Genomic DNA, 22,137 nt, shown 5'->3' on the forward strand with positions numbered 1-22,137 from the left:
AACGCTCATTTTTTGCAGGTTTTTAAACTTTTCGTTTAAATATCTATAGTGTCTGGAGTGTAGTAATTCAAAACATTTTTCTCCTTAGAGTATATCCATACATTTTAGCAGGGCTTTGATTTACAGTACATGTATATACAATAAATTTTGGCTGACCCAGTTGGGTCCTGGTAATTATTGACGTCAAAGAAGTAACTTGCTGGCATCTCTTCAGAAAGAAATGAGCAAAAATGTAAGAAGTCTTGATGAAAATCTAGAGCTCTTTGTTAAGTCTTTAAAGAAATGTAGGATGATAGTTACTGTCTTTTGGTTGCTAATGAATGTTCTTACGATTCAGAATGGAATTACATTCTTGACTTCTTTGATGTCATTAGTTACCAGGACCCAAATGGCCTCGGCCAATTAATCAAAGGCTCACTAAAATGGGTGGATCGATACATTATGACGGTAAAATTTTTGAAGTACCAGTCACTCCAGACACTATAGATATTTAACCCCTTGACCTCTGAGAATGACACTAAATACATGTAGATTTTACTCTGTCTAATGCCAGACCTTTTTACTTGTCAACAGGGGCATCTGGCATTTGAGGTGTGAATGGTTCAACCAAAAGTTAAAAAACTGGGAAAAAATAAGCGTCATAGTGAATTTAACTTTCACAATCCAGGTTGTGAGTTACAGAACAGAGCAGAGCTCCAATACAGTGTGCCATTTACAAGGACAGACCAGAACACTACGAACTCTGTGCCTTACACGAGTAGTCATTTCTACAGTAATAAAGCAACACTCATCAGGGAGAGGAATCAGTTTATTTTATTGCTGGCAGAGCTTTTTCTCAAAGAGAAAGAAAACAAAAAAAAAAAAAAAAGAAAAAAAAAAGAAAGAAAGCCGTAAAAAAAAGAAAGCTGTAAAAATAGAAGCAAAACGAAAGAGACAATATCAGACACTTTTCCCTTTGCACTTACTAGGAGCGATTGTTACTTCAGTTGACAGCACAAATACCGGTACACCTGTAATGGTCTTCTTGGTGTCTGGGACGGCTAATTAAAATGCAAACTTCTGACTTTCACTGATTTTGTAGAATAGGATGATGTTTATTTTCCCTACCGGATAAAGCTTAACTCCAATACCGAAAAATTAAAATTCGCGATTATGCAACAAATTAACTTTAATTAAGGAGATAACTTAGCTATTGAAACGTCTCATCAAGTCGACTGTGAAATGGACTTTGTACCTTCAACTTGATCTATCCTGGCAAACATCTTTTACGCAAGTTATTTAATTACCTAGACTGATACATGAGAGACCAAATTAATGATAAAGTTGTTTTAACAGGTGGCCGGCAAACTTCCTTCAGACAAAACACCGGTCACTAAAACCTTTCTCATATTCTGCTCAAGGGTAAGCTTACCTTTATTGTATCCAGTGGATGGCCTGACACCACGCAACATATTCCGCCAAAACCACCGGCAAGAAAGTTTTTCACACCAGAGGTACTTCTAGTTTGCTTCTTTGGCGGTTCGACAACAGTTAGCTCCTGTTCAGCCATTTTGTTGAGGATCGTATTCCTCTCAACCCTCTCAACAGTGATTTTTTGTCACGAGTCATGGGGAAAGAGGGGAGACTGGGCTTGAGGTGTCGACCCAAACTCCGCCCCGACAACCTCCACTCTGCTTGCTAACCCTTATGTCATTACAGGTTCAAGAGTATTTAAATTTACGAGTCAATTATTATCTTGATCAAGTGCGGTTTTTAAGCCGATTCGAGTTTCTTTTGAGGAATTCTCTTCTCGGTGAAATAGCCTGAAATCGACATAAGATTATTTACGAAAGACAGACAGAGAAGCCAGTGGTGGTCATTTGTTTATTTGTTCTTTGAACCAATCCCGAGAATCTTTTTGACTGCTGCGTATCAACGAGAGAGGCTTGTGCTGCAAAATCTGGTGCCATTTTCTTACCCTGCAAGCAAGCCCTTCATAGCGAGGTGGTCCTCGCTTTGGGAGCTTGCGAGCAAGCTAATAACTTCTCTCTGGAAAGCATTGACATTGCAATTTCAGTGTAAGTTTTGAGTACCGCTCGCACGATCGATCAGAAATACAAACTGTTCAAAGGTTCCCTTTCCAAAGGAGAACGACATATTTTTCCTAGAGTACTTGCAAACCGAGATTTTCGAGTACAGTAAGCGATGATAACATTGCACCCCGAGTAAACGCAGATCTGTTTTTCACTAATGACGTATAACGTTAGCATTCATCGTCATCTATCGGCCCTAGGGGTTGGGACACACTTAACCACTCTCTGCCATAACATACTATCCTCCATAGCAGTCGCCAGATCTTCCCCGTGAAGGCTCTCTATACCCGAATCCCTTGACAGGACCAACTCCCCAGTTGCCCGATGGCGATGGCAAGCAAATCGAAGTCTCCGCCTGGCGAGCCTATGCGAGAGGGGTGAGATGTCACCATGTATACGTTCGAGGGTGGCGTGTTGCGATCAATGGATGTTTTGCATGCGCCTGAGTAGTGTGGTACATATACATGTCCCGTAAGCATTAGCACAACCCAGATACGTAGACACGTATCTATATGGTTAAGGATTTATATACCGCACGTATCACAAAGTTTCATGGCCGTTTACAATTTTTTCTTCAGGGTGAGATTGGACGTCAGCATGGAATGGCGCCTCTGGCAGCCGCTATCAGGTCACATTTGATCTCACCCACCCACCCATCCCGCACAGGTATGTGAAAGTAGGACAGAGCACAACACGAACAGTGTGTGCGTTCTTTAACGTCACACGGTGCTGATTAACAGGAAAGGTATTTGTTGATCCGGCCGAAGTTACCGTCTTCCAACGAAAGGTACCAATGATCGAGACGCGACTTCTGTGTTTGCATTGCTGGTGAAACCCAGCCTAAAATCTTGGCCGAAGGAAGACGATCAATACAAGCTTCATCGCGGCATTATGAAAAGCCAGTGGTCGTGGTTAGCGGTCGAAATAAATCAATTGCCAAGATGCTCAGACTTTAAAGCCACGGTACAGGGCATTTTTATATGTCAATGAACAGAGGAGATTCAGTCACACTCTCGGGACAAACACTTCCACTTTATTCGCCACAATAAAAATTTCAATTCCTGCAAGGAATTTTATATATTTCAAAATTTAACTCCTGTTAAGACGTGTCTTCTGTGAAGCACAGGAAGCCTTGCCATAAAAAAACACTGTACAACATCTTGACTGGTTGGCCAGCATCTGAGTTAGTTCGAGTAACCAGATTAATATGTGACGTTCCTCAAAGAGTTTTTTCGACTCTAAAAATTGATCGCTTTCCCTGCATAAGCAGCGATGTTTGCTTCTCTGAGCGCTTCCGAAACCGTCTGCAACGAAAGAGAAACAAGACAATGAGATGGTTGCTTGGGATAGGCGAAAGGACGACCAAAAAAGTCTCAGGAATAACTTCAACCCATAGCACCAGACAAACCCACCGAGCTGCGAGTACTTGTCAAGGGGGAAACAGGTAGCTTATCTTAGTTCTTCTAGACGAAGTGTACCACTGGTCTGCGGGTTCGATAATGCTCTGAATGCTTGGCCTAGTAACCAGCTTATTATATCACATTTTCTAAAAGGTGTACTTCACTATCTACCATCAATAGTTGCATTAATACACTTTCCACATTTTTTGGCGCATGACATTGTCGAGCCCCCAGACCAGTGGTACATTTTGTCTAAGAACCTTAATAAGTGCCCTTCACGAGATATTGTAACTGAAAGGGTAGAGCATACAATGGGTGTGGTCGGTGTTACGAAGGTCGCAGGTGTGAATCTTTCGTTAGGCTCTAATCGTAACAGATCATTCACTCTCGTTCCGTAAAACTGCGACCCCTTTGGTCAGCACGAAAGACGACCACAACTGGATGATTCTGAACAAGGAAGTCCTTGGAACATGGACTGCCAGCTCTTTGGCCCAACGTCAGTGGTTGCCTAGGTTACAACAACGGGCTTCCATTCAGTGTGACTGCGCAAATGGAATCGTTATTCTAAACGCCACCCGAAAGAACCACAGCTTCCAATGGAAAAAAGGATAAGTCAGAAACTTACCGGGTGAGCGTGGCAAACTCGTGCGATGTCCTCACTAGATGCTCCATACTCCATTGCGAGCGCAGCCTCATTAATAAGCTCCCCAGCAGCCGGTGCGACCATATGGCAGCCCAGAAGCCTGTCTGTCTCCTTGTCACTCAGAACTTTGACCAATCCGTCGATTTCAGCATTTGTGCGTGCACGACTGTTCGCAGACAGAGGGAACTTTCCAACCTTATAAGCAACACCCTTAGAAAAGCCAACAACAATAACAAAAAGAGGTCAAAAGAAAAACCTCGATTAGATGTCTTGTGCCAGTTGTTTTCGAAAACCTCTCTCTGTACATCCGTAGTCGCTCCTCTTCAAGTCCAGTAAGACTTGAGGAGTTCTAACACAATTCTCGGATCATTTGCCATAGCAGATTGATCGAAGAAATGATTAATGGTCCGTTACCTCCTCTTTGAGCATTTCTTCAGTTTTTCCAACCCAAGCAACTTCGGGATGCGTGTAGATCACATTTGGTACACAGTTGTAATCAATATGAACAGCACCACCTGCAATCCCTTCCACACAGATTATACCTATAGGCAGAAACGACGTTCAGTGGATGAATTCCTTTTTTGAATTTTACTGTATTTTGGTAAATTTGTCAGGTTTCTTCATGGAAGCGTAAGACCGAACCAGTACTTGAGTAGACTATAGACTCTCAATACTTCAATTACATAACAAATAAAAATAATAAATTAGTTCTTTCATTCAACTTTAATACAATATTTCACAATAAAATAAAAAATTTTAACCAAACCTAAGACGACATTTAAAAAAAATTATACCCGTGGTGCATTAAAAAATGTTCATTTCTATGACTCAAAAAGCAATTATTTGGACTAAAAAAATACTACTTAAAAATTTCTATTTCATCTCTTCTTCAATTGTCTTGATGTCAATAACAATAATAATAATACTACTAATACTACTACTACTACTACTACTACTACTACTACTAATAATAATTATAATAATTATAATAATTATAATTATAATAATGAACTTTATTCAAGTGTCACTTGGCACTGGAGCACTGATTGGGGACTCTGAACATAAACAAAAAATCAATGTAAATCAAATCACGTCAAGCATGGATTTTTGAGGAGAGGGGAAAACTGGAGTACTCAAAGAAAAACCTCTAGGAGCAGAATAGAGAACGAACAAACTGAACCCACACATGACGCAGAGTCTGGGAATCGAACCCGGGCCACATTGGTGGAAGACAAGTGATCTCACCACTGTGCCATCCCTGCTCCCCTTCCCTCCCCTCCCATAGGGAATTAAACCCCCTTCCTCCTCTCCCTCCAAAGAGTGACACTTAAAGACTTTATTCTGTCCAATGCCAGACAATTTTACTTGTCAATGGGAGCCACCTCGGGGGTAAAAGAGTTAGGGGGCCCATCAAAAATAGTTGTCCACTCAAATAGTCATCAAGGTTTTAAAACAATCAAGAACTAAGAGTTGTTCTGGCAGAAAGTACCTTCATCTTCAGCTTTGTGTGCTAGCATGGGTCCATGAATGCAGTCACCAATGGCATATATACTAAAGCAAATAAAACATGATTTTTTTAAAATATGGCTTCTAATGCAAAGGACTGCGTGAATTCTCAAAGAACTCTACAATCCCAGATATCTTGTTTTTGCAATACTTGAAGAACTTGATCCACTACTGTAGCTCACCTGGGGACATTAGTCTGAAATCTTTCATTGACAATGACTCTACCACGAGGATCAAGTGGAATACCTACTTTCTGCAAGAAAACAACCCAAAAGTTCAAAGGTTTTCTATTGTATTATCGAGTTTGTTTACCAAACAGGTCCGAGAAGAAACCAGTCAATTAAACAATTTTTCAATAACGATTATTTTTTCATACACTAATTACATTGCATCAAGTTACAGCTGCCAACAGAAAATGCCACCACAAGAAACACAGCTTTTTCCATGTGTGATTTAAGTACACTGAGAACAAAGCAGAACCAAAAAAACTAGAGTATTTGTGTTCTCTTACTATTGTTCAATCACATGCAAAAATTCAGCTACTTTTTACAGAAGCAAAATTGCAGACACACCACCAAAGAACCTTTTTAAGTTTTGGTCCAGAATCCTTCAATTCCTTCTAATTAAGCAATGATGAAACACATATTTTAACCAAATACAATGATGTTCATTGTTTACAAACAACTATGTCAAATTTGTTTTAATATTCAAAGCGAACAAAAGAAGTCATTGTCTCAACAGCCAAGTCTCTGCCAAGCCTCTGGTTGGCACAACTTAAAATACAACAATACATGTAGGTAAATGATGCTATTGTGGCACCTGGTACTTACCTCCAATCCTAATCTTGTAGTGTATGGCCGTCTTCCTACACAAACCAACAAAACATCTCCTTCAAGCTATAGATCAAGAAAAGAAAAAGACTAACCTTATATGCCTAGCAATAATAGATATTCTCACACGGGACTGTGATAATTAACTTAAATGACTGAGTACTACATGTATATTACAGTTAAACTAAATTGCAAAGGTTACAGATTCAGGTCCTGTCCAAGCATTGGTTTTTTTTAAAGGCTCTTTTCAATTTTTTTTACTTCCTGGGAATCATTCTAATCTACACTTTATGCAAGTCAAAGTATCAAAAAAGCTGTCTGCCATCCTTAAGCAACAGCCACTGGCCATACACCTTATTCCAAAATGGCTGCTGATTTATGCGGATACAAATTGGCCCTTGTTGCCTCATTCAAGATAAAATATTCTTTTGAATTTTAAGCTTAAGAACGAGGCATCAAGGGCTTATTTGAATAAAAACAAAAGAATATTTAAATGGCGGCCATTTTGGAATAAGGTGTATTGCAATCAGATATTTAGCATCAACTACAGGTCATCAAGTCTCTCCCCAGAGAAATGCATATGTCTAACAGGCCTTATGCATGATGATGTCATATGCTCAAAAATTCACCACCAAGCTTCGTTTGCACAAAATCATTCGCATCATTTGGTTTCCTTTACAAGTTTGTTCCTTTGGGATTCATCTCAAACTTAATGAGTCCCTAAGGGTCATTGACATTAAAAGGGGGGGAAAGCTGCGGGGGATATTCGCATGCCCAGGAGAGGGGCATGGGCAACTGAGGGTAATGATGATTACTCCTCCCACCACCCTTTCCAAGGTTGTGAAACTAGAGAAGGAGGAATACAAATTCTCCTTTTACCTATTTAATTTTCAAATCAATTATAATTATTATGTTAATCACTATCCTTTGGCAACATTTGGGTGGCAGGGAAGACAGAGCCTATGCCCCCTAGGGAGGACCCCCTAGAGAAGCAGTGTCTCAAGAGGCAATCCTACGTTAGAATGTAACATAGGGTGGACCAGAGGAGGGGTGCCCTTCTAGAAGGAGAATAGATCACATGGTGAGTTGTATCATCTTGGAGTAAGCAATCCGGACCTATTGCCAAGAAGGGCTGTCCCACATACTGTGGGGTAAAGTGCAGCCCAGGGTGCACTTCCCTGCCACCAATAAGTAAGTAAGAAATGTAAAAGGACACACCTAGTGTTGAGTTTTCTAAATTTAGCTAATTTTTCTTTTAAGTTAACGGTGGTAACATGCGGAATAATGTAATGTACATAACAAACGATGAGACAAAATACCCAAACTAAAATAAAATAGATGAGAATAGTATAATAAAAGAATTTGCATGGCAATTAAAGGAGACAAAGCTTCCAGTTGGGTGGGAGGGTGGGAAAAATGCGATCTTAAAGAGTGCAACTCAAGGTACTTGCTTGAGGAGCAAAGCTGAAATGTGGCTGACTAATGTGGTATGGGGGTTTACATAAGGTGAAACAGGTGAGAATCGTGTGATGTTGTGGAAAATTACTGGAAGCTTTGGCAACCGCTTTAACATTGTAAAAGTGAAAGTACTTTGACCTAAACAATGAGCTTTTGACTAATGGACAATCCATGATTGCAAGGGTGAGGAGAGTAGAGTACACTAGGGACAAGTGAGGGTCAAAAAAGTGCTCCATTAGGGCTCATTAACCCCAGTTAAGAGCTTAAACTTATAATAAAATTTATAAGTTTGATTTTCGAATTTGAGGCTTGGTGGTGAAATCAGCTAGTCAGACGTCATCTCGCACAAGGGCTATTCATAATTATTAAATTCTCAACCTCAGATAATGCATTTCACGTGCTCTGATAGGCCACTTGCACTAAGAGGTCATGTGACATCGTTTTTATGAAAATGAAAGTTACATGATTTTGCCTTCGAAACACTATTAGTGGGTCATCTCTTAAACAAAATAATAGTGATTTGGTTTTTCAAACCCGCACCATTTGCTTAAAATGAGAAAGTCCGTAGCTGGTCACGTGACCAAAACTTGATTTTTTAAAATTATGAATTACCGCTTTCTGACACAAATTTTGCACTTGAACTTCAAGGAAAATGTTGAAAAGATGATGTGGTAACGTTTATGGCACATCTGAACTCAACTATCAATTATTTAACAAGATACAAACAAAAAGTAGTTTTGGCTGCCATGTTGGAGGGCAAGAGTATGCCCTCCAACATGGCGGCCAAGACAAGTCATGCTACTTTGTTGAAAATCAAAGTACCATAAAATATCTCCCTTAAATGCGTTTCCTCTCAAATTTCGCGTGTAAGATAATTTTTATGTGTTCTGTCAATTTTTGGCAACAGCAAGATTACAACTCACTGTTTAAGGGAAGCATTGGTCACGTGACCTCTTAGTGCAAGTGGCCTATTGGTTCACTCAAATTTTTTTTCACCAGAAAGCAAAATGTCTCTTTGAATAATAATTTTTAAAAATTTCTGGAAAGTTTGTATCAATAACGTGGCGTTTAGAAGTACGCGAAAAGGCAAGAAATGTTTTTGTGATGAGCCTATGTCTGTCTGACCACAAGGTATTACACAACATCGCATCTTCATAAAGTTTTATCGATTTCGCTAGGATTTTCTCCCTTTTTTCGCTCGTGTTTCGTACTTCCAAACTTTTGGAGTTTAAGGAATTTAGTAAAACAAATACCGGTATTCCATTTGCGCTTGTTGGATAAGAGACTGGCTATAGCCAACTCGGCGCTATGCGCCTCATTGGCTATTCACCATCTCATATCTAACGCACGCTTTTATACCTCTTCCTTTTTAGAGCCATCCTTTGCTGATTCCACACTGCAATTCAAGAGAAAATAAGATTAAAGCAGACTGAGAATATCTACAACAAGCAATTATAACTACATTGTAGCAGTGCTTTATTTAATGATGCTTACCTCACTTTGATTCCATCCTCTGTTCTGGTTGCACCTTAAAAGAACAAGAATTAACCCTTTCACTCCCAATAGTGCCACTTACAGATTTTACTCTGTCTAATGCCAGACGATTTTACTCGTCAATGGGGAACCCCACGGGGCTGAAAGAGTTAAGTAAGTTTGGTAAAAAATAAGATCTGGTCAGTAGTTTCATTTACTTTCAGATTAAATCCATTCTTTGGAATCACTTTTAAATGTACTCTGTCTCAACATTTAATGACTTTTAAAAAAAAATTAGATCCTTAAAGATCACAAGATGCTTTAAGTCTGTACTTACTTGTAACTTTGGTGTTCAGCTTAAACTTCAGGCCTTGTTTCTGTAAAATCCTCTGAAAATTTTTCCTGAAAAAAAAAAAAAACATTGCTTTTTAAACAAGTCACATAAGCATAAGATTAGGCAGCATGACCAGTGTTCAGGGCATTAAATCCGCAACTGGGTGCTCTGAGTTCAATTCCAATTTGACCGCAAAATAGTTTTGTCTTTGTTGGTTCCACGTTCAACTTCATCACCCTTGTTTGTAAATTTAATTAATAGCTATTAAACTGGTTGTCTCTTTACAGTTGGGTTTCTTAATAATTGGGGAGGGGTTGGCGCAGTGGTGAGAGCACTCGCCTCCCACCAATGTGGCCCAGGTTCCATTCCCGGAGCCGACGCCACAAGTGGGTTGAGTTTGTGTTGGTTCTCTTCTCTGCTTCGAGGGTTTTTCTCCGGGTTCTCCGGTTTTCCCTCCTGATTCCAGCTGGCTGTAAGCTGTGCTCCAAGGTCACACATGGACCGTATAGCGGCTGCCACAGGCGCCATTGTGTGCTTTTGGTTCGACCTTGTTGAGCTGCGTCATTGCTGTACTTTGCGACGGCAATTAGCCACAACAGTTATTATTTTGTTATTGTTAATCACACACTGCCCCACTGGTAGACTTAAATTCTACTGAAAGAAACTAAAAGTCTGCATTGTTATTAATTAATGATCATGGTGAGTTGTAGGCATGATAGTGCAGTGCCTACACAGAGTATGCTCTCCAACCATTAATTAAAATCCTTGTCTTGTGAGAATATGGTTTTTAGCCATAGAACAACACAGTTATTATCTTGCCCTTCTGACTAATTATTTGGGGAAGCCTGAATTCTCTTCTATTCTTGTTAATAACCTTTCCCCCCTGTAAATTTGAGCACAATTTTAGAGTACAAATAAAGTTGTTATTGTTGTTGTTATGGGGTTCATCCACCTGAGCAGAATTAGTGTATTTTACTCACGAGACCTCCATGTCGATGCCAAGACCTCCGATGTGACCCAAGAACTCGATACCAGTGACCTCTGAACCAAGTCTGGACCACACTGAACCCTTGCAAATGCACAAAACTCATCAACATGATGTCAAATAATTATTAACAATATTGATTCACATCTTTAAAGCTGCCCTTGTATTACATATTTCAAGAGATGGATTTACCGGTACTTGCCAATTTAAGTTTAGAGAGCTTTCAAGAAGCAAGAGTTACTAAATTTGACAACTCCATTTCTTCAGCCAGTACGTAAGACACAAACAATTTTCGCTCTTAAAACAAAATTCTTCAACACAAGATCAGACTGTCACTGATTCCACCCTTTTCTTACCAAAAGATGTGGTTAAAATGCAGCTACACATGAAACCTCATTTTCTCACATTGTATAGCAAGTTTAAATGACCCCTTCTTTTACCCACTTTCATTTACATCCTGAATGCGATAAAGAGAATTATTGGAAAAAAGATCGGCCCTCAAACTATAGCATAGTAAGAAGTAATCATGCAAAAATATAGTAAATAAAGAGAAGAGGAAAATCTATATTAATTAGACTTACTAATTCAACTCCAATCACACCAGCACCAATCAAGATCATTTTCTCTGGTACTCTGTTCAGAGACAGAGCACCAGTAGATGAAATTATTACTTTTTCATCAACCTGCAGGAAGAGAAAACAAAGTCAAAGTCAACTTCACATGGGTGCTTAACGTCTCCACTATTGACTAAGTACATGTAAAAGTGTGATTGGCATCAAAACCATGACATTCTCTTGTATAGTACATGTATTACTTGTAGTACTCTCATGAAATACATAAAGTGGTGTAATGTTAACTAAACAGAATGCCTTTCTCCTAAATCTAAAATTATTTAATAAATACCCCAGCTTTCACGGGGACAGTGAGCTTCACAGGTCATTACAATAATATTGTACCTCATAAAGTACACAAGACTTCTGAAGGCCGGCGCTCTCAAAATTTTTTTTAAAGTTCTTATAATGGCTTATCATGATCCACAACCCTTACAAGTTTATGCATAAATTTTACAGCAGGTTTAAAACACATGTCACTCATTACAGGTCATTGTTTTACCTATACTAAAGCAACCCAAAACCTTCAAATTGGCTAACCTTAAGCGTAAACATCACTTTTAGGCCTAATGAGGCCTAATGCCACCAACTGTAAGTTTAGCATTAGCCTACGTTTCTTTGGGATGATCCGAAAGAGGATCATTGATCCAAGATCACTTGGATCATGGTACTTCAAAGGAACCGAAAAATCCTTTCCAGTGTACAGAATTTAAAAAAATTCTGGGTTGTCCATTTCAAAAGCCCGGCAACTAAACCCGTAAATTTGGTTGTCTTGATAAAAGCTTGGTTGCCCATTAGGGAACCTCCTCCAACTAAATGCACAGTGGGTCTAAAGCAAAGGTCACATTCCACAGGTCACTCATTGCAGGTCATTGTTTTACCTTTTTGAAAGTAACCCGAAACCCTGAATTTGGCTAACCCTAGGCCTAAAAACCAACCTTAGGCCTAGGGTTAGCCAAATTGAGGGTTTTGGTTACTTTTCAAAATATGAAACAATGACCTGCAATGAGTGACCTGTGGAATGTGACCTGTGTTTTAGACCCGCCACTAAATGCATGCTGTGTTGAGATGCAGTGACATGGCATTGGAGCTCGAGTATCCCATACTGTAGTTTTTAGTGTGTGCCTGTGGTTTTTGGAGCCATTCTAGAACACCTGGCCATTTATCACAGCATAAATCTGCTGGTTCCGCACTCCCGCAGTCATGAACTACATGTAAGTGGAATTCAGCGAGTCATAACTATTGCTCCCGCAGTTTACTGTAAGTTGCTCCTGCAGTCCTGCACTCCCTTAGTGAACTAAAATGCTATTCAGCGATTGAAAAACTAGTGCTCCCGCACTCCCATAGTCTTTTAGAATGATTAATATATGTACATGCAATTGAGTATTAATGACCATGTTCTTTTGCGATGTGATTGTTTGGGTGCAACTCTCTTAGAACGAGTAATAATTGAGTGTTACTGTGGTCTTCTCGGTTGCGTTCATTATTAGGGGTTGTGTTTGCTCGGACACAAACAATCGTATAATCAGAAGGATCAGAGTCAGAATAAAAATAGCTGTAATTGGAACAATAGATGACTGAGGGACTGTAGGAGCAGGTTCTTAAGTTCCACATTTTAGTGGCTGGGTATTCTAGTATCTAGTCAGGTTTTTTGTGGAAGTCTGGATTGTGATATTGTCTCGTGCATTTTCCTATCTGACAATTTCTTGTAAAAGCCTCAGATATTCCAAACATGCACTGGAAAATGCTCAGCTGTGGCAAATTAACACACTGCTATCGGACATCGACAACAGAAAACCAACAAGTGAGTTGGGTGCTGCTTACTGTGATTCATTTTCTATTTTTGGCTGGGTTGTCTGCTATCTTACCTTTGGGCAACCAGGCTTTTCATTTTACCAAAAACTGGTTGCCCAGTAAACTTCTTAGTCGTCTGGGACGACCGGAGACTGGACGACTGCTAATTTCGAGCACTGCCTTTCCCAGAGTAGATTCATTGCTTCCTTTGATGCATTGTGATCCAAGTGATCTTGGATCTATGATCCTTTTTCAGATCATCTCAAAGACAAACACACCCTTAGTAAAGTTTTTTTAATGAGTGACCTGTAAAAAGTGGCCTGTACTTTACATCTGTCGTAAATTCTAATACTAGATCCTAAAGACTCCGACCACTGGATTTCTGTGCGTATTCTGTAGGGTACTGAATCACCAGTAGGTTTGACTCTTGCAAAGGAGCACATATCTCCCAGTCACCATAAAAAAAAGTACATCTCTTTAATAATATACTTAATATGGTGAGAATCCAGCGCTGATTTAATCACATGCCACTTTGTACCTCAGCTCCAGGGAATGGTGTAACTTCAGATCCAGTGGCTATTAAGATGTTTTTGGTCTGAATGACTTCTGTACTTCCATCTTCCTTGTGTACTACCACCTAAAACAGCATTAAAATAAGGCACAGCTGTAGTAACATACACGTACAGTACTGTAGTACACACGTAAAAACCAGACTTACACAACTTTACATTTTGGAACAAAGAGTCAAAATTGTTGGACAACAAAAATTTTAAAGTTAACTGAAAAAATGATAACAATTCTCACCTCATTTGGACCAGAAATTGAACCATGTCCATCCACTCTTGTTACCTGAAAAAAGGGTAAATCTCAGTCAGGGCTTAAATACCAGTTTCAGGTCAGCAAGGAGAGTCAGAAGATTACGTGTACAGTACTGCATCTTTCTTGACAATTGAATTGAGCTGATAGTATGGTAAAAGACCACCAAATGATAACCTACAGTGTATGAACATTAATAAATTACCATTGTTAACATAAATAAGTGCCGTACTATAGCACCTGAGAGCTACAGTGTACAACATAACAAATCGACTTCTGTTTGTAGAGGAAGTGCGTGGGCAGGAGGCTAGCAAGGGGTTCCCTATTTTAATGAAAGAGGAAGGTCATTCAAAGAAAATTCCAAAAAGTAGTCAGAGCCGGATTTGAAGTCAGTGCAGCCACATCCCCATGGAAAAGGATAAATTCTCAATCATAAGATATCCGTACTTTTCATACAAATTTTTACCTTGTTTTGTTTAAACAGGTGTGCTATTCCATTTGTTAGTGTCTTTACAGCTGTTGACTTCTGTTCCATCATTTGTTCCAGATTCAATTTTACTTCTCCCACTATGTACGAAAAACAACAACAACAATCATAACAACTACATTGTAACATGACAAAAAGAGTACAAATTTGATGCTAACCAGGCTTATTAAAGATTCATTTAACATAATTTATAAATGCAACGTGATGTCATGAATCATAACTTTCTGAGTTGCTTTTATTCTATTCTTCAAATCACTGTTGAATCACACCATGTCTGATTGTACGCAACAATGTTTAACAGGGTGTGTCCCTTTAAAGTGTTTTGAATGAGCACATTAATTTTGTGAATTTGACAGATCTTAACCCTTTAAGCCCCGAGGGGTTCCCCATTGACGAGTAAAATCGTCTGGCGTTAGACAGAGTAAAATCTATAAGTGCCATTTGGCACTATCGGGGCTGAAAGGGTTAATTAGCATAATCAATATTTTGATCCAAAACAGAATTTTTGGGAATAATATTATATCAGCGCCACTCTGTTGTTATCTGGTTCAAGCAGCGATCTCTTGTGCATGCATGTGCCCTTCTTGTTATTGTCAGTTCCACATTCTTTCTTCACGATGTTAGTTTGGTAACTCATTAAACGTTCATGCATAGACACTGTTTACTCTTTTTTGGCACAGCACTTATGAAGATTGTCATAAAGTGTAAAGTAAGTGTAAAGACAGCTCTTTGGCTACACAAAACATATATGTACATTCAAATAAAATTATATGAATTAACCCACTGACTCCTATGATGAGCCTTAAGGACAGTACCTACATGTACTATTGTTTAATATTGCGCATACATTCTGCGCATATCTCAAGATAGTCAGATTTCCTATCGGTGGTGCTTATTAATATGGGGATCTTTTTGCCCATTTTTAAAACTATGCAAAGAAAGCAGAACTTATAGCAAGTGCTCTTGGTATCCAAAAAGAAAATTGGCGGTAACCATGCATTTTTCAGAGATAATTAAGCTTCAATTTGGCAAAGAATGCCATACATTGCTTTGTATTTTAAAGCTTTTTACAAATATCGTTGATTAATTATCTTTGAAAAATGCGTGGTTAACCCCAGTTTCCTTTTGGATTGCAATAAGACTTGTTAAGATCTGCTTTTCCTGCATATTCGGTAAACCGTGCAAAGATAACTTTGAATCAGTAGGCACCGTCCTTTATAATAGATTTTAGTCGGTCTAACGCCACATGATTTTACTCGTCAATGAAGGGGGGTGGGGAAGGGAATTCAGGAGTCAATGGGTTAAAACAATAAAGCAAGAGCAAGGCTTTCTTGTGTGGTACTCCCTCATCATGTCTGACCATAATCAAAAGTTGATCAGATACAATGTAACTTCCCACTTTTGGTCGCACCTTGACTGACCAAAGGGAATTTCCAGCATTGCACCTGGTTGCAATGAGAACCTCAACTTTAATAACAAAGAATGCAATAATTTTTTTCTTCTTACAAATTATAATCTTGCCTTGGTTGTTTACCTCATGACTTTTAAAGTTGGGTTCATTTTAACACTGGCAAAGTACACAAAGGCTTAATAAAAATGACACTAAAAAGGAGACCTGGAGCACTGACCATCAATCCCTCTGTTTTTGAAATCTGCTGATACAGCTTGGTGATACAAGTGAGAGTTGTTTAACAGGGCCTGCCAAAAAAATCCATTTCATTTAATACATGTACATGTGTATCTTGCCATACACTGCAGGAATTAAAGGAAATAAATCATCAAAAGAGATTCCCCTATATCTTTAGGAGATAGTGTTTTATCATAACGAAGGTAGTTTCCTACTGTTGGTTATTGATGAAGTCTTAAGTTGTTGATCAGATCTGGGTTGTTCAAAAGGTGGACAACCCTATCCACCGGATAAACACTAGCAAAACCAGTTGAGTTATCCAGTGGGTAGTGATTTATCCAGTGGATAGTACTATCCATCCTTCGAACAACTTTAGCTAGAAGATTCTTCCAATTTGGCAACTAATGTGTTGAATACCACAGAGTGACAGAGGACCTAATTGCTTTTTAGTGCTTATCCAAGAGGATGTACAAAGGAAACAGTTTCTCCTGAGTGTTGGTCAGGCCCACAACCTCCTCCACAACAGTCCTGGTGTACTCCATAAATTTAAGTCAAATAGTCTGCAGTTTTAATAATCATCAACTGTACACAAGTTTGACTTGAAGTGCACACAAAAACAGCCTTAAAAATTAAGTTTACAGTCTTAACAATCAAGGGACTTGTGGGAGAAAACAAGATGTTTCTGACAATCATACAGTTTGTTGCTTACCTTTGACGGTATGCAGCCAACATTTAGACACGTTCCTCCTAAAGATTTTTCTTTTTCTATGCATACTGTCTGTGAAAAAGAAAATCAAGTTTCAGAAAACCAAAATATCAAAAGAGAAGGTACAGTATATCACTGTAGTCTGCTGTATTTGGGGAATAACAAAGGCTAAAGGCTAATACTTACTACAGTAACTAATAATACAATAATCATGAATAATACATAGTTATCCACAAGACTAGTATCAGTGGCTCAGATGTGCTATAATTATAAAAGTTTTCTAACAACTGCCCTACTAATATTGGTACATTTACACACATGTATTCAATTCTTCCTTGTTTGTTAAAATTGTTTGGTTGTTTTAATCAAGACGTTATATTTAAATTGCAATGCAATAATATAAAGATTGCAACAAGAATTAAAAGAAAGAATTGAAGAATTAAAAGAAAAACAATAATATTGATGATAAAAATTAGCAAATTTAAACATAGTTAGTACTACATGTAACTATGATTAAAATAAATGAAAATGTTTCAAAGTCTTCCTGGTTTCATTTTCAAGACAAAAATTAATGTTAGTGTAACTGTGTTTAAGTGGCCTTAATTTGTACTTTTTTAAAAAAATAATTTAATGTCAAAACTTCAGTATGTTTCAGTCTGTATGTTTCTAATAGCAAGTTTTGCTGTTCATATTTAAAAAGGACACAATACAAAGACCAAAAACAAATCAAAGAATTATATATCCATTACCTAAGTAATCATTCAGATAATAAGGACCTTTAGATCGGAGGGCAAGGACGACTATCAATAGGAGTTTTCAGTATGCACATAATGTTTGGAGGCCAACATCTTTTTGAAGTGTGCATGCTCAGAATGGAAAACTGGTACTTGCAGTCATCCTCGTCGTCTGATCTAAAGGTCCCTAATAATACAGGATTCCCCCCAAATAAGGACTGCAATCTTTTCATTTTGATACAAACATTCATTCCTAGTTGTGCAGCTTTGATTGATGCTACGTATCCTCCAGGTCCAGAGCCAATCACAACAAGATCTACATCACCTTGAAAAAGAATTACATGGTTGTAATTATAATAACTAGGATTATTAAGACTGGTTATAATCCCAGTCGTCTGTCACAGCCTTTAACCTTTTGACACCCAAACTGGCCTAAACCGGCCAGACTTAGTATTTTACTCTGCCTAAGGCCAAATGATTTTACTTGTCAATGGGGAACTCCCAGGAGTCAATGGGTTAGGGTAGTCAATAATCAGTCTGTATCACAATGCAAACACATAAAAACATTACATAAATTGTATGTAAATTTCTTCATCAGATCTATAGCAGTTTACAACTCACATTCTGGATCTACTTCAGTCTATACATGTACTCTACCAACCACTTTGACATTTTTGCTGTCCACGACAAATATTATAATAGTACTAATTTTTTGTTAAAAATTCATCCTTCTGAGGTCGATTATCTGTTATAGATCTACACCACACTATCATTTAGGTGGAAACACTAATGTCATGTGCATATAAGTGAATACACTTCCCAATCATAATAATTATTGAGACCTTTCCACTGGTTTCACTGACTATTAAGGATTCAGATACAAAATTTAAAGCAATAACTGTCTCGGCATGTCCACAACAGAAAACTTTCGGTTGATTTGCACACCAGCATTACAGATCAGAGTCAGGATGGCTTTATAGTGGTTATCAACTGCATCTCCCACCTCTGCAACCTAGGTTCAACCTTGGCAAGGAGGTTGTTTGTGGGCTGAGTTTCAGTCGATCTCAATCTGACTCTGAAGGTTTTTCTCCGGGTACTCCGGTTTTCCTCCCTCATCAAAATCGACTCTAGATCAATAACATCCGGGCAGATACCCTCGTATAGGGATAACCTCTGGTATCTCTCCCTTCCATTGCATTGAATGAATAAAGTTGGTGTTATCATAGCAGAAACCTGGCCTCAATTGTTCAGAGGCTGGATAACTTCATCGCCTATTTTTCAACCAGGATTCCAGAGGTACTGTACACACAGACATTCCTCTTGCTTTGATTAAATGTCGACTGATGCAACTCATATCTTCAATCACTTCTTTACCTGATCCACACTTGCCCAACAATGATATCTGCACAACTTAGGGTCTTACGTAATATCTGTAAGTCCTTACTTTCCTTTCACAAGTTGAAATTAAGCTTAATTAATTGAAAACAATTTTACGTTAATCATGAGATACAAATTTCTCCTGCTGACTCCTTAGGTTGCATGAACAACAATACAATTTACCATAGGTTGCATATCCTTTAGTAACACTGGTTCCAATAACGGCATGATTTCTTCCAAATGCTAAAGCCTGGAAGTTAAAAGTCGATCGATAGCTAGCCATCGTCCACCAAATCAATTAAATGTAACTGAAAACACTCATATGCATGGCACACGATAGACCAAAAGGACCTACAAATTAATTCTCATACCTCTGGAATTTTTGACGACAATCTATAATTACGTCGAAACAAAGACAACATTTCCTATGCGGGAGTGATTACAAGATTTTCCAAAACTTCACTCCAGTTTTATCACAATCATCAGGAGCAATATTTTTATATACATGACGTACGTACTTGTTTTATAGGACTATCTGCTGAACATTTCCGGGCTCATACCTTTTGCGCATAAATTTTGTGTTGTTACCACTGACTCAAAAGTAAACCTCGTCCCAGCTCTTTTACTTGGAATCGAGGCAGCTGCCCCGGGTGTGAAAAGGCGGGAAAAAGGCACGGCGGTCCACTGTTGAGCAAAGAGGTCGAAGAGCGAGATGGCCACTGTAAGTAACATCCAAGGTCTCTACTTTCCTAATAAACTAAGCTGATTTTTATCGTTAAAACTGCATGCAGAGTGTTTTCGGAGACGTTTTTAAGTGTTCAAAAGGCTCACACTGTTTTCATTTGGTAAGGGAAATGAAAACTTATCTTCGTTGACATTCACTGCTGACCACAAGTCGATGCTAAGAAAAGAAATTTGTTAAGATTGATACCAAGTCTATATTGTTGCTTTGACAGAAAACAAACGGTATTCATCGATGTAAATGCAGCACGTTTGTTATTAAATTCAGCGCGCAGATTCATCTAAAATTTCACTTTGCTAATCAAAGTTAGATTTGTTAAACCTCGACCGCCTAATTATGTTTCAAATTTATATAATTATTTCTCAATTTTCTTCCCTGGAGGCCAACCGAGGAAATGAACACAAGAATGCTTTGAAAAAGAGGCACCCCGTAAGTAAGGACTGCCTTAGAAATATAATTTGTCATAGTTTCCTTCTGAGACCTGTGTTTTGTACCTGCCCATTTCCTTTGATTAGTCTTAGCCGGCAGAAAAAATGGATAAAACTGAATGTCCGAGTTAGAGCTCCTTTAAGTTGTAATCATATAATCGAGTTTGTTGCATTCTCAGATGCAACACTGCTGTGAGCAGCTCATCTGGTTGCTGTTCTTACTTCAGAATGAACTGCATCTTTTACGGTTCTTTTAATGCAAGGGCAAATGCTTGATTTTAGGAGTGTAAATTTTGGAGTGTTTTAAGTTAAGGTTTAAGATACGTAGTAAGTCCAAGAGTAGCTGGAATCACTAAGTTGGACTGATGAAAGTAGAATCCGGCTTAGGGTTCCTACTATGTTATTTCCTTATTATGACTAAATTACCATTAATCTGGCATGTTGACCAATAACTTGTTAGCGAAAGGCTTTCAGGACAAAATAAAGGATATTTCTATTGAGAAGATCCTCAAAGCCTTTTTTCAAAGGTAAATTTTACTCATGTTGCAATGATAGTGAGCTAAGATACTTAAATTACAATAAATGCATGGCTGCAGCCTCAAACAGAGGCATTTGCACGCAGCCGATCGTTGTGTCTGTGTCAATTAATTGGGTAAGGGGCAGATATGCATGTCCCGAAATGCAGGTAATTAGATGCATGACGATTTTTATGAGGGCAATAAGTGTACCCATGCTCTTCTCCCCAAATGCAACGTCACTCTCATCTGAAAATACAGGCAATTTACCTGACAATATGTCCCTTAAACTCCGGCACTCAAGCAAAGATAAACAGCTTCTTTTACCCTCACCAAAAATCAGCTAACCCGTACACTGACCTTACTGCTAGAAATAGGTAGCCAATGCTCGGACTAAATCGTGTTGGATGTCGTAATATTGTGGCTACATCTAATTACTACGCGCAATTCTAGACATTACTACATTAATTAAAACATTTTTGCTTTCATACATTTTACTGATGTGTTTCCTGAATTTTCAGTCGTAATGATGACAAATAACTACACACCCTTTTACAGTCATTAATACCTTAGGCGTGTACAAATAAGAGAGAAAAAAGAGGGTATTTTGGGTAAAAGGTCCTCCAAATATATGGACATTTCAATCGGAAGTAAAGTTTGCTGTGCCGTTCACAGTTGCTTCTGCCAACTAACTGCCGTTGAATTATTTCTCTCTGCGCTCTACAGATAACATTTACAGGCGAGATCGGCCCATTTCATGGCCAAAGACCACGTGTTAATATGACCTTACCACCATGAAATACACCCTGTCTGCATGAATCTACTTTGCCGTGCTTTTACCGTGAAATTAAACCTGCCACTATAGCAATGAACGAGAAAGCAACTTCGCCCTCTCCAATTCATATTTGCTGGCCTCGAGTAAAAACTTGAAATTTTCCTGAAGACGCTATGATGAATTTTCGTGGAAAGATCGTCAGATAAATTTATACAGTAGCTACCCTGCGAGCAGTTGGTTTCTGCTACGCTTTCTCGGGAAGCGTAAGAGAAACCAACTGCTTGCAGGGTATACAGTAGCTGGTTAAATTTATATGCCTGCAGATCGTGGAATGAAAAGTTCTTTTATTGAATTATCCGAAACTCCTCAACGGACAAGTCGCTCAGCGTACAACACGTGAGGGTTGACTTTTTATTTGGCCGAGTTGATTTTTCCAAGGGCTTGGGAGGAATGGAGAAGGACCTCCCCCCCCCCCCGGAAAAAAAAGAAAACAAACAAGTCTCAGTCTGAATTAATTTCCTTGCGAGCCTTACCCCATGTCCCGCATTTGTCCTAGAATCTAAAGATCCCCAATGTGCGACTTTCCTTTGTATTTCTTTTCGTCGGAGAGAAAAGGAAACGCACCTGCTTTGATCTCGTTTAACCACTATATTGACTTGTCAAACCCCTTGACGTCGTGAGCTCATTTAAACAGCACTCATTCTTGGGTCTTCTCTATTTCGTATGACCCAAAGTACAGTTGATTTTGGTGGCTTATTGGATATCCAGTTCACTGAAGCATGATAGTCCCAAGGGTAAATAACTTGTATTGTTAAATAGCTGAA

General features: G+C 38.7%; 2 protein-coding genes and 1 long non-coding RNA gene across 3 annotated transcripts in view; 1 reads left to right on the forward strand and 2 right to left on the reverse strand.

Moving 5' to 3' along the window:
- The window catches only part of LOC138014984 (mitochondrial carnitine/acylcarnitine carrier protein-like), a 10,506-nt gene extending 8,889 nt beyond the window's left edge, over positions 1–1,617 (reverse strand). Inside the window, exon 1 of the mRNA XM_068861876.1 lies at positions 1,412–1,617. Coding sequence (XP_068717977.1) covers positions 1,412–1,549 — 138 coding nt within the window. The 5' untranslated portion in view covers positions 1,550–1,617. The remainder of the gene's footprint in view (positions 1–1,411) is intronic.
- Positions 1–3,377, forward strand: part of LOC138014986 (uncharacterized) — a 23,543-nt gene extending 20,166 nt beyond the window's left edge. The window contains exon 2 of the long non-coding RNA XR_011125456.1: positions 2,651–3,377. This is a non-coding gene — a long non-coding RNA (uncharacterized lncRNA). The remainder of the gene's footprint in view (positions 1–2,650) is intronic.
- LOC138014980 (dihydrolipoyl dehydrogenase, mitochondrial-like) lies at positions 3,084–19,361 on the reverse strand. The gene is made up of 19 exons (XM_068861873.1): positions 19,225–19,361; positions 19,037–19,103; positions 17,722–17,801; positions 16,746–16,814; positions 16,038–16,107; positions 14,389–14,489; positions 13,911–13,955; positions 13,645–13,743; positions 11,283–11,384; positions 10,697–10,785; positions 9,720–9,784; positions 9,404–9,437; positions 9,269–9,305; positions 6,452–6,517; positions 5,804–5,874; positions 5,605–5,666; positions 4,530–4,657; positions 4,098–4,325; positions 3,084–3,376 (listed from the first exon to the last, which is right to left on the reverse strand). The coding sequence occupies exons 1-19, from the start codon at positions 19,273–19,275 to the stop codon at positions 3,311–3,313; spliced, it is 1,530 nt and encodes a 509-aa protein (XP_068717974.1). The 5' UTR covers positions 19,276–19,361; the 3' UTR covers positions 3,084–3,310.
- Between the last annotated feature and the right edge of the window lie 2,776 nt (positions 19,362–22,137).

The sequence above is a fragment of the Montipora capricornis genome, chromosome 9 (assembly GCF_036669925.1).
Source record: "Montipora capricornis isolate CH-2021 chromosome 9, ASM3666992v2, whole genome shotgun sequence".
Classification (NCBI taxonomy): domain Eukaryota; kingdom Metazoa; phylum Cnidaria; class Anthozoa; order Scleractinia; family Acroporidae; genus Montipora; species Montipora capricornis.